The sequence below is a fragment of the Vespa mandarinia genome, chromosome 23, assembly GCF_050613455.1.
Source record: "Vespa mandarinia isolate Hongniang chromosome 23, ASM5061345v1, whole genome shotgun sequence".
NCBI classification, from domain to species: Eukaryota; Metazoa; Arthropoda; class Insecta; order Hymenoptera; family Vespidae; genus Vespa; species Vespa mandarinia.
Genome location: NC_140832.1, coordinates 347,337 through 359,288, shown reverse-complemented (window position 1 = coordinate 359,288; position 11,952 = coordinate 347,337). Strand labels below are relative to the sequence as shown.

General features: G+C 26.8%; 3 protein-coding genes across 8 annotated transcripts; 1 reads left to right on the top strand and 2 right to left on the bottom strand.

Annotated features, from left to right (window-relative positions):
* Creld (Cysteine rich with EGF like domains) lies at positions 1-1,783 on the bottom strand. Its single transcript, XM_035885457.2, has 4 exons — positions 1,387-1,783; positions 595-1,252; positions 402-497; positions 1-329 (listed from the first exon to the last, which is right to left on the bottom strand). Exons 1-4 carry the CDS (start codon positions 1,543-1,545, stop codon positions 109-111), a joined length of 1,134 nt encoding a protein of 377 aa, XP_035741350.1. The 5' UTR covers positions 1,546-1,783; the 3' UTR covers positions 1-108.
* Positions 1,784-2,563: 780 nt separating this feature from the next.
* On the bottom strand, positions 2,564-8,525 carry LOC118450062 (transmembrane protein 47). 4 transcript variants are annotated; one of them, XM_035885460.2, is made up of 7 exons: positions 8,381-8,525; positions 7,827-8,095; positions 7,116-7,185; positions 5,503-5,689; positions 5,278-5,427; positions 5,136-5,198; positions 4,210-5,048 (listed from the first exon to the last, which is right to left on the bottom strand). In XM_035885460.2, the coding sequence occupies exons 3-7, from the start codon at positions 7,164-7,166 to the stop codon at positions 4,834-4,836; spliced, it is 666 nt and encodes a 221-aa protein (XP_035741353.1). In that variant the 5' UTR covers positions 7,167-7,185; positions 7,827-8,095; positions 8,381-8,525; the 3' UTR covers positions 4,210-4,833. The 4 variants fall into 4 exon arrangements, with proteins under 4 accessions (XP_035741354.1, XP_035741351.1, XP_035741353.1 ...); XM_035885461.2 differs by lacking the exons at positions 7,116-7,185; positions 7,827-8,095; positions 8,381-8,525 and adding an exon at positions 5,907-6,042 and having other exon boundaries at positions 2,564-4,772; positions 4,851-5,048; XM_085663705.1 differs by lacking the exon at positions 8,381-8,525 and having other exon boundaries at positions 7,827-8,110.
* Positions 6,125-11,946, top strand: Noc1 (Nucleolar complex protein 1). Of its 3 annotated transcripts, none has more exons than XM_085663703.1 (5): positions 6,125-6,239; positions 8,847-9,956; positions 10,059-10,692; positions 10,764-11,174; positions 11,243-11,945. In XM_085663703.1, exons 2-5 carry the CDS (start codon positions 8,847-8,849, stop codon positions 11,770-11,772), a joined length of 2,685 nt encoding a protein of 894 aa, XP_085519829.1. In that variant the 5' UTR covers positions 6,125-6,239; the 3' UTR covers positions 11,773-11,945. The 3 variants fall into 3 exon arrangements, with proteins under 3 accessions (XP_085519829.1, XP_085519830.1, XP_035741348.2); XM_085663704.1 differs by lacking the exon at positions 6,125-6,239 and adding an exon at positions 8,536-8,758 and having other exon boundaries at positions 10,512-10,692; positions 11,243-11,946; XM_035885455.2 differs by lacking the exon at positions 6,125-6,239 and adding an exon at positions 8,536-8,758 and having other exon boundaries at positions 11,243-11,943.
* The last annotated feature ends 6 nt before the right edge of the window (positions 11,947-11,952 follow it).

The window sequence follows — 11,952 nt, the reverse complement described above, 5'->3', positions numbered from 1 at the left end:
ATATAAATATTTTTGTCCGATACATTATTATGAATAATTACATTCATACAAATCATAAATTATATATATTAAAACTAATTTGTATTTAAACTATGTTTTTTGATTTTGTCAAGCTGGTCCTAATATATCCATATTTGCTGTTGTATCTTGAATATTACTATGAGATAACATGTATTCAGATACTGATATATAAACTGCAACTAATATGCCTATAACACTTGCTGCATATATATTTCGTTGTAAAATAATACATGTTGCTACACAAAGACCAAGGTATGTTGCATATCGTGCAAAATTTTCATGTCTCTTACGACCAAGAAGATCTGAATCTGAAAAATAAATAGATTAATTAATACCTTGAATTAATTTAATATAATATGTATGAATAATAAAATATGTACTTATGCACAAGTTATCTTTCTTATGATAGTCATCTGCACATTTTATACACATATCTGGACCATCCCCAGTACAACCATTACAAGCTTTATCACATCCTACAAATTTAAAATAACATAAGACATTTATTAAATATTAGTTGTAAATAATAGATATTTTAGCATCTTAATATTTTTCTTAAATTCATGAGTCTACCTAGACATGTAAAACTTCCTTCTTTATTGACACAAAATTGATTTCCAGGACAAGATTCATCACTTTTTAAGCATTCATTAATATCAAAACAACCTCGTTCATCTATCATGTACCATCCATCAGAACACATCTCGCAATCTTTAGGTCCTGGCCCTTTGCAAGAACCATTGCAAGCAGCATGACAAGTAGAACATAGTAATTTATTTTCATCCTTATAAGATTCATAATAGCCCGGTGCACAATCATTACATGTTTCTCCATCGTAGCCTTTGTCACAAAGACATTTACCATTCCCTTTTCTTGTACCTGCTCCTTTACATTTACCATTCTTATTACAGACATTATCTGGAAAGCCTGGACATTGCATACATTGAGGACCATAATGATCTTTTGGACAACAACGTTCTGTTTGTTCTATGCATAAATAATCAAATATATCTGGATAGGTATTCTGATGTTTAAACCACCATTCCTCTATTTTATTCTCTAATTCTTCTGCTATGGAATGACATTGATCTTTACCACGCTCTACTTCCTCACATAAATGTTCTTGTATTTCTATGAGACGTACTTCGCTTGTCGCATAAGAACCTAACTTATCTTCTTCCCATGCACTATCACCACCTTCAAATTTTCCACGGCTTGTACGTTCTAAACCCTACAAGAAAAACACTTATAGAGACATTATTTAAAAATACATTCAGTGTTTTATTAAATTTTGATTATATTACTAGACAGACAATTAATTAAAGCAAAACTTAATAATAATTATCTAGTAAAAACAATCCTTACATTTTTAAAACTATTAACAAGTATTTTACAAGCAGCACATGGTGGATATTTTTCACCTTGCAATTCACTTTTATTAGGAGATTTTATACATATAACATAATTAATTTCGCAAAAACAAAAAACAATGAGGAAGATAAATAAAATAAATCTGTTGCGCATTATAAAATAGAAATAATATAATCTATGACTTAAAAAATATATTGTTTAACATAAAAATAACATTTGACATAACAAATTAAATTAGTATGTTAATATAAATTTTATTATTTAAATAATAAACATTTCTTAAACATAAACAAATACCAATCACATGCGGTATTGAAAAATTTTATTGTATGCATGATACGTCTGCACAGATAAGTTGATTAGTTGATAAAAGTGTTCATAAAAGATACGGTAGATAGCGCTCCGATCATTATAGCGCTACCTAGTAGATAATTTCGAAAGTTTTGCCATTTCAAATGAAGGGCGCCAAGTCAATAGATGTTTTCTTCGAAAGAAAAATGACTCTTTATAAAATCATTTTTTTTATCTGTCTTACATTATTTTTTTGAGTTTATAAACTACAAGTAAACTAAATATAGAATAGTATCTTTTAAATGTAGATGTATATATATTTTTTTTCTTTGTACAATATGGGAGGTTCACATTAAAATGCGGCGGACTATTACACATTATACATAAGTCTATATGTTCTTTGTATCTTCTAACAAGAAGACAAGCGGATTTACAATTTTTATTACATCGGTATACAGTACTGTTTTCTTCTATAATATTATTACGATATGCATAGTATCTGTATTATATTCCCTACTTCTATAGTACGAAATACTAATAAATGCTAAATGTAGTATTAGTGATTTATTTAATACTACCAACGATATATCTTGTTTTCTTTTTCTTCATTAATAATGAGATGTGTATTTCTTTATGACTATAGTTTAATTAACTGTTATTTCTACGGACAATTCGTGTGAGAAACTATTGATTCATAGCTTCGATCGAATTAATATATCAATATACATTTACGAAATTAGGAATCAAATGGAACTATAGAGTTATTGCAACTACAGTCTAATAAATCAGACACTAATTTAATATTACCCATTATATATACTATTTCTCATTAATAAATATATACTTAATATATATATATATATATATATATATATATATATAGACTTGCTGAAATAAATCCCAGAGTTATTAACTTTACATGATTTTTTGTGATGATTTTGATATATAAATATTAATTTATTACAAATAATAGATTGCCTCATTAATTTCAAATTTTATTGTTATCTAAAATGCTTTTGTGAAAATCTGCCATATCATATGGGACAAAAAATATATGGCAAAATATTATACTTCTAATTAATGGCTTTACTAAGATTAGAATTGACTTAGATTTTTCGTAACGTTGTTCACTGCAAAAGTTTAAATATGTTTTAAATATTGGTCGACAATACAATTTACAATACTTTATGATATTCTTTGTTTCTAACAATATTATATGTAACGCAGTCTTGTTTAGTTTAATATTATATAAAAATTTACTGGAACGTTAATTGTATATGTATGTGTTAACATAAATTAACATTTCTAAATATAAACTTAGGTTTATGTACTGACAATGCATATACATATAATCGAACATTGCATATAAAGCTCTCATAAAATGCATGGTCATCCATATATCATGTTGTGAAAATTGCATGTACAACATATTAATAATATTACAATAACCATAGATGTTATTACCATACTATTACAAGTATTTATAAGATACTTATATGTACATATACGTACATGTATATAATGCAAATAACGTAATGACAATACCTGCCCGAGCTGCCTCCATTGTGTTAAAGACTTATAAAATCTGTAATATTGGTATTTTAACTTAAAATGTATTTGGTTCATAGAAAATATTTCTGATTAAAGAGATATTCCTTTTTCATAATAAAAGATTTTGTCTTGGATTACATAAAAATGAAAAAAGGGATTTTCACTTATTACAACCCATTAATCGATGTAAAACATCAGAAATTGTTTTTTTATCATTTCATACTTTGGAATTATAATTTATATAAATTTTGTTTTACCGCGATTGTAGAGTTTTGATATTATTAATGTATTTATATTTACAGAAATGAACATTTTATACGAGTTTATCAAAATTTGTTTGATACTTGCTCTTACTCCTGTTTCAGTTGACTGTACTTTGGACATATTCTACTAATTACAGAAATATAAATCGCTTATATTACGAAAAATATTATTAAACAAAACCTTAAAATATAATAAGCTATATTCTTGTATGAGTATATATCAACCTACTAAATTTATAAAAATGTTAATATAAACATATAATTTATGGTACAAATATAAATTATTTTTATTTGTAAGAAGATCAGCTCGTGACAATAAATGTCAAAAGCAAATACTTAATTATAATTTTGTAACTAATAATTAAATAATAGAAAAGTTAAAATTTATAAATTAGTATATTATAATTTTAGCCAAATTATTCAGTTATATATAAAAGAAGACCCACAAATATCTTAGGCTTGGAAGATACCTCATTAGTATAACTTATGTGTAAAAAAAAAGCTGCACTATTGATAAGTAACAATAAATAAAAAACATAAATTAATGATACTTATTGATATATTTTCTACTTAGCAAAATTTTATGTATTTCTTAAAAATGGTAACATAATGTAAATATTTTACTTGTAAAGAATAAGATACATAACAACTAAAATAAAAAAAAACACTAGCTTATTTACTCAAAGTAATTTTAGAATTAATTAGCAGTATTTTTCAATATTTCATCTATTATTTTTGTGCTTTACTATAAATTATATCGAAATAACTTATATTAATTGTGAAATTAATATGTATATACTTACATAAATAATATAAAACAATATTAATAATTTTACTAGATGTAATATTCATTGGAACATTTCATAAGATAATTATTATAATTATCAAAAAGTAAATTTACTTTTATACATCCGGAATTAACTTGGCAAAGTAATTTGTGTAAAACAAATAATTTTCTAAAACAATTATAAATTTAGAATATATAAAGGATATATAATACTATAGAGAAAAACTTAAAATAACAATGGTCCCAAAATTGTATTAATTACTATAATTCCCATGATAATTCCAAATGGTAACTATTTACTAAAAGAACTATGTTCAGTCAACTGATAGATACTTTTGTAATTTCAGCAATGTTTGCACGACATGTTCCATATATTTTACACCAAACCGTCTGTAACTCCAATATATTCTGATCTAACATGCAGGTAACATGTATAAAAACTGTTCATTTTCATATACACGTATACAACTCTTCGCATGGGTATCAAACTGTGAGAACAAAAAAGAAAAGAATCACCTAGAGTACAACATCGGGCAGGGTGCAATGCCACTAGGCTAGTTGCGTACCACTTCGTCCACCATGATGTCCCATGCCAGTCATTGAACTACCTCCTCCCATCTCATTGCGAACTATTTTTCTTTCCTTATAATAAATTTCTTCACTTTCTTTGTCGCATAAAAGTAATACTGCTCCACCAAATAAAAATATAGCTGCACCCCATCCAACACCATACGCCCATCCAAATTCCCACATTGTTCTATTTCCTATAATAAAATAAGTACTTTAATAATCTTGAAATAAACAATAGTTATAGAACAAATATAATGTGTAAACAATAGTAAAAAACTTACCAAGATTAAGTTCTGTGGCAAAACACACAGGATAAATTACCAATGCAGTTAAAAGACATACGACTAAAATAAACAATAATAATAATAAATTACAAAAATATAATTTATAGTGTGTGTATATGGTCCAATTTAATATACTTACGTGCAATACCCATACATAAAACAGCAAATCTGTAGAATTTGTGTTTTTCTCTATGATCTTGTGATCTTAATCCAAGACCCGTTAAAACTGTTGCCATAATATCTGATAAGAGGCATATCACACACAAAGTAGCAGCAGCTTTTATATATGCTACAAAAATAAAAGTGAACTAATGTTTTCATTGTTTCTAAGAGTACAACATAGAAAGATTTTTTATTCCCTTACCAACATCTCTAGCTTGATAACATCCTTGTGGATCTGGCATATTAAATGGCAGTGGAGTTGGTGCACCTTCTTCGATGCAATGTACAAAAAGTCCTTGCCTCCATCCTAAGGCCATTAACCAATCCGTCGAAGCAAGTCCCATTATCATTAAAAGTATTACTATGACCCCGCATATAAATGCTATTACCTACAAATAAAATTAATCATTTATTATATTCGTAAATAATGTAGATTATTTGCATAAAATAAATAATAATATAACAATATTTTATATAAGAAACTAGACACTTGAAAAAAAAATTATTCGGTACCAATTATGCTCTATTCATTTACATCATAAATATATCATTAATTAAAATGTTGTATGTATTTTTTTAAAAGTATCAATTAATAACAATGTATACCTGTGCAATCTCATTATCACTTATGTGTTCTTCCGCGACTGTATACATGATCATTTTATATTAGGGTATTGTATCTGAGATAGTCGCGTCTTGTTGTAAAAAAAACGATTGTTGAACTATCCTTGAGGAATATAATGAAAACTAACGTTCATGAACACCTTTCACCTCTTAACAAACAATATTGTTTAAGGAACATCGTATACTCTTCCGTGATTTATGGTCAAACGAGAAAGACGAAAGTGCATTTAGCAAGTTCGCGTCAATGAACAGATGAATCGATGGATGGATACAAGACGATGAATACACGAGAGTGGGGACGCACTTTCGTAAAAGGTAGTTGAACGTTCGGCAATAAAACTTTTACGAATGAACGTAAGGAATTTGTTTATTATCAATACGTCACTAAAATATCGTAGATCGTTTAGAGAATTCATACGACTACTAATCACTTAAGAAGCAAAGGTGAACCGGGAAGAAATCGTCGTGGAGCTCGTAAAGAGAAGCTTCCTACGAAAGAGGCTGCGCCCAGCTGCGCCCATTAAATGCCTGGCGCAGCGTCCGGGCCGATGCTGCGCGATCCTCCTCCTTCTCCCCTTCCTCCTCCTTACCCTACGCAACTCCCAACCCCATTACCACCTGGCCCCAATCCTCTACTTTCCCAGTTTCTTTTTCTTCCTGTTTTCTACGTTTCTTTTCTTTGTTACCGGATCTCACCTCCATCTTATCATTTCTTTTTGTTTTTTTTTCTTTTTCTTTTTTTACTTCTACTCCTACCACTCTTCCATTTCTTTCACTATTATTTATTGTAATCTAACAATGTTTATTTTTCGTTTGATGCTAATTTTGTTCTCATGAATAGAAATAACTATATATATATACATATACATATATATATATATATATATATATATGTTTTCTTTACATAGAAACAGTAATACTACTGTATATATATTACAATATTTACTTTTATTCAATGTGCATACTTAACCTCGTATTACTGACTTTATATACAAAACTTCTATTTTACTTAAATGTAAAATAATTTGTTTTTTGTTATATTCTCTTTTTATGCATCATAAGGGGAGACAATTATATTTTCATCATTAGATTTGAATTTCAATACTTTTATAAAAGAGAATAGCATAGTAAAAAAATTAACTATTTTATGTCAATTATTAATAAATCTTTTCATAATTAATATTAACTTACCTTTAAAGGTCTTGTGACAGTAACTGTTTCAATTGTTGTTGTTTGTGCCATAGTTTTCTAAGATTATAAACTGTAATAAATAAAAATCAATGTGTCATAAACAAAATATATAAACTCATACAACTGAAAAAAAAAGAACAATTATAATCGTTTATCTCAGAAATAATGAAATAATAAATATAATAAAATAAAAAAGAAGTATTGAAAATTGGTGTATGGATGTTGTATCGTACTAAATTTATTTTGAACTGTTAATGAGAACACAATGATAAGATAACTTTACTTGTATAGATATTATCGTATAATTGCATATTTAAAATCAAATATAAATAAATATTAAACTGAAATGATTAGTTATAACTATAATACTTTACATAATGATGTGGATAAAAAGGATGGAAGTGAAATAGGTAATAGCATTATAATTTATATTACCTTTGTCTTTATATAAAATATATACAACCTATAATTTTATTATATATATATATATTAAATGTAAGATAATATAAAATTCTCCATCATACTACATAATCAAAATGGACTGATAAGGGCTTAAGCAAAATATAGATAACTATTTCATTGTATAAAAGTATCTATCCATGAAATATGATTTTTACATTTACATAGACATTTTATCACATTGTTATAATTGATATTATTTCTTTCATTATACGTAGATTTATCTTCTGAAAATAATAATTGTTCACTTACGATATTTTACAAATCCATTTGATCATTGTTGAATGTCGCGTTGTCGCTTTTCTACTATTATTATCTATAATTTAATTTTAATATTTACACAATTCCTCATCGTATTTAGTTAATATAATTGCACAAATAGAAAATAATTATATTGGAAGAAGAATTAAAATAGTCAAATCTTAAAACTGTCCATCCAGAATCATACTACATTAAATTAATGTGCAGATCTCATTGTTGACCGACTCTTCGCACTGATTCATGTATGTATGTGTCATCATCTAAGGAAAGGGAACACCCATGTCAAGTGTGTTTGTAGAGACCTCTGGTCGACATACTTTTAGAAATGAGATAAGATTCAACATGGCGCTTGTTATTAAATTGAGAAATAAATATAAGCAGAAAAAAAGAATTCTTATATTTTAATTTCAAAAGTTTTATCTTATTATCCAAAAGATACTATTTAGTTATTACAATCTCTACTTTTGAAAACGAGAATTTAAAATCTAAATTTATTATATATCTAATAAATGCGTATATATATATATATTTATCTATATACGTACATATTGTTGTATATTTTATAAATATTATTCACTTGTTTATATCAGTTATCAACCCTAATAGATATCTTTAGTTTTGTAGATGTTTGTTTCTATTTTTATTTTCACTTCCGTTTCATCCTCTCTTTTTACATTATTAGTATCATTATTAGACGCAGATGGTAGTGCCACTGTTGGTAGGAATTATTATTAAGAGTTTCATTTTAAGCACATGTTCAGCTCAATTCAGTTTAGATGATTAACTCTTTTGAAGTAAATATAATAATTTTACAAAAAAAAAATTAATATACTTAATTATATTTAAAAGATATATTATGAATTAACAATACACATTAGAAAGTTCTACGTATGAAATAAAATATATTTATTACATACATAAAGGTAAATAACACATTATGTTATGTTATGTAGTACATAAAATTAAATCATTCTATAAAGTCATTTTATATTTGGAAAATACTTATTCCAGATGAAAGGACATGGAAGTGATACTAAAAATAAAAGTGTTTCTAAATGGTATGAGGAATTTCCTAAAGCAGAAGTACCTTATAAGCACGCAAAATCAGATTTTGAAGTACTAAATTTAAAAGAGGAAGGAAAGAAGTATCTCAATGCAGATACTTCAGCTTTCCAATTAAAACAATCACACTCTAGAAATTCAGAAGTTATGTGGTTAAAAACAGCATTATCACGTGGTACAACTTCTGATAAAGTTGCAGCCGCAGTTGTTTTGATACAAGATAATCCAAAATATAATCTTGTCCAACTAACATCTCTTATTTCGCAAGTAAAAGCTGCTAAGCACAATCAATGCAACATGATTATTACTGCTTTAAGAGATCTTTTTTTATCCGACTTACTTCATCCTAAATATAAACTCTTAAAATTTGAAGAACAAGATTTAGATAAAATAGAAAACTTGGAGATATCAGATCAAATAAATAAGATAGATGGATCTAGAAAAAAATTATTGGCACATTGGTGTTTTGAAGATCAATTGCGTGAACAATATGAAAATTTTGTTTTATCACTTGCTAATATTGCCTCAGACACAGTGGAAACAAATCGTGAGAGAGCAATATCTGTGATGACAGATTTGTTAATTGGAAATCCTGAACAAGAACATAAATTATTAGAATTAATTGTAAATAAAATAGGTGATCCACACTGCAAAGTAGGTTCAAAAGCTGTATTCTGTTTACAAAAATTGTTATATGAACATTCTAATATGAAGTTTGTCATATTAAAAGAAGTTGAAAAGCTATTATTCAGAAAGAATGTGGGACAACGTGCACAATATTATGCAATTTGTCTCCTAACACAATTTGTATTGAGAAAAGCAGATGATGAAATTGCTACTTCTCTTATAGAAGTATATTTTGCATTCTTTAAAGCATGTTTGAAAAAAGGAGAACCAGACAGCAGAATGATGGCAGCAATCTTAACAGGAGTTAGCAGAGCATATCACTTTGCAAAAATAGATTCAGATTTATTACGTGATCATATTGACTCTGTATATAAAGTTATACATATTGGATCTTTTAATGTTTCATTAAATGCACTTAATCTTTTATATCATGTAAGTATTTTTTTAATCTCATTGTGTTTTCTCAATCAATATCTTATTAAAATGATTCGTTAAAAAATATAAATTTTTATTGATATTCTCTCTTATATATAGGTTGAGGGAACAAGTAAAGATCAATCGAACAGGTTTTATTCAGCTTTCTATAGAAAATTATTAGATCCACAAATAGGTATAGCAAATAAACGTGCAGTTTTCTTAAATCTATTATATCGTGTCCTTCAAAATGATCAGAGTTTGTTACGCTTGTATGCTTTTATAAAACGGATATTACAAATTACATTGTACTTTCCTGCAAATATGGCTTGTGCTACTTTATATGTAATATCCAAAGTTCTACAATCGCGTAAGGATTTAAAGCACTTTTTGTTACATTCCCAAAATTCCATTAAAATAGAAAATAATTTCTCTAATGCAAAAGAGAATGATTCATCAAAAAATAAAGAAATTATTAATATTGATGAAAATGAGCCTATGGTTTCACCAGAAATAGATTCAAATATTATGATGGATGTTACCATTAATACTACAGTAAATTTACCAAAACAGGATATTGATGTGAAACAGGATATTGATGCAGACATTAAAGATTTTACACAAAACCAATATAATCCATTTTGTCGTAATCCTTTATATGCCAATGCAATGAAAAGCTTACATGCTGAACTTGTGTCATTGTCTAAACATTTCCATCCAAGTGTATCTTTATTTGCAAATTCAATTATTCAAGGTAATTTTTCATTTATATATTGCTGTTAATAATAAATTAATTTTTGCTTAATAAAATATTTTATTTTTTAGAGAAAACTATTAATTATACTGGAGATCCTTTGGAAGATTTGACATTAATACGATTTTTAGACAGATATGTCTTTAAAAATCCTAAAAAATTAGAAAATAAGAAGGTACAAAAAAAGAATGATCCATTGGCACAGCGTAGTGGTTATCTACCAAAAGGTATACGCTCTCTTCCTGTTGATAGTATAGCATATCTTAATGAGGCAGAAGAGCGTATCCCAGTAGATGAATTATTCCTTTATCGTTATCTAAAAAGGAAAAACGAATCTACAAATGTGTATAATGAAAAAGATTCTGACAATGAAAGTGTTAATAGTGAAGAATTCAATGAAATGTTAGATAAATTTAGTACCAATGAAACTTTGGATGATTTGGATATTGCTGCAGCTATTGGAACAATAAAAAATAAAAAAGGTAATGAAGTAAAATTTATATACAATAGAATTTATTTTTATTTGCTGAAATTTAAACATTCTTTATAGATGATGAAATAGATGATCTTGAAAATAGCGATCATATGGAAGATGAAGAAAATGATGTTAATAGCGGTACTGAATCTGAAGATATTGATGAAGAAAGTGATAATAGTTTGGATGATATAGATGATTCTGATATAGCAGATATAGAAGATGAAGATCTAAGCGATATATATTTTAGTGAAGGTAGTGACAATAATGATGATGATCTAAATGGAGTTACGTTAAATATAAAAAATAAACACATCAAGGGTAATGATCCAATTAGACAGCATAAGATAAAAAAGAATAATAAAAAGAATCTAAATGATATATTTGTATCCGCCGAAAAATTTTCACAAATGTTGGAAGAACAAAGTCGAACGAAAAATAAACATGGTAGTACAAATGCATTTAATACAATGGATGGTGCTACTTCTAAACAAATAGATTGGGAAACAAAAAGGAATCAAAAACTAACTAGATCTTTTGACAGAAAAAAACGGAAACACGTCAAAATATTGAACAATAAAAACAATAAAAAGATTAAACGATAATAACAATCATTGTATTCATTTTTGTATATTTTGTAAGTTTTTAAATTTTACCAAGTTGTTTTATCAGAACAAGACATCTTATTTTCGTAAAGTATTGGTATGATTAAATAGATGTGTGCTCGTAAATGATAAAGTATATATTCAATATTTTTTAAAATAAGATCTCGTTGTATTATTATC

What these genes read in the sequence shown, in the direction of transcription:
- Creld (XM_035885457.2), bottom strand. Translation starts at nt 1,545, where the DNA reads ATGCGCAACAGATTTATTTTATTTATCTTCCTCATTGTTTTTTGTTTT. An exon ending in TTGTTAATAGTTTTAAAAAT is followed by an intron (nt 1,253 to 1,386) that starts GTAAGGATTGTT and finishes TTTTTCTTGTAG; the next exon opens with GGTTTAGAACGTACAAGCCG. An exon ending in GAAAGATAACTTGTGCATAA is followed by an intron (nt 330 to 401) that starts GTACATATTTTA and finishes TTTATTTTTCAG; the next exon opens with ATTCAGATCTTCTTGGTCGT.
- LOC118450062 (XM_035885458.2), bottom strand. Translation starts at nt 5,960, where the DNA reads ATGATCATGTATACAGTCGCGGAAGAACACATAAGTGATAATGAGATT. An exon ending in TTTATGTATGGGTATTGCAC is followed by an intron (nt 5,199 to 5,277) that starts GTAAGTATATTA and finishes TGTTTATTTTAG; the next exon opens with TCGTATGTCTTTTAACTGCA. An exon ending in TGCCACAGAACTTAATCTTG is followed by an intron (nt 5,049 to 5,135) that starts GTAAGTTTTTTA and finishes ATTTTATTATAG; the next exon opens with GAAATAGAACAATGTGGGAA.
- Noc1 (XM_085663703.1), top strand. Translation starts at nt 8,847, where the DNA reads ATGAAAGGACATGGAAGTGATACTAAAAATAAAAGTGTTTCTAAATGG. An exon ending in TGCAAATTCAATTATTCAAG is followed by an intron (nt 10,693 to 10,763) that starts GTAATTTTTCAT and finishes TTTATTTTTTAG; the next exon opens with AGAAAACTATTAATTATACT. An exon ending in AACAATAAAAAATAAAAAAG is followed by an intron (nt 11,175 to 11,242) that starts GTAATGAAGTAA and finishes CATTCTTTATAG; the next exon opens with ATGATGAAATAGATGATCTT.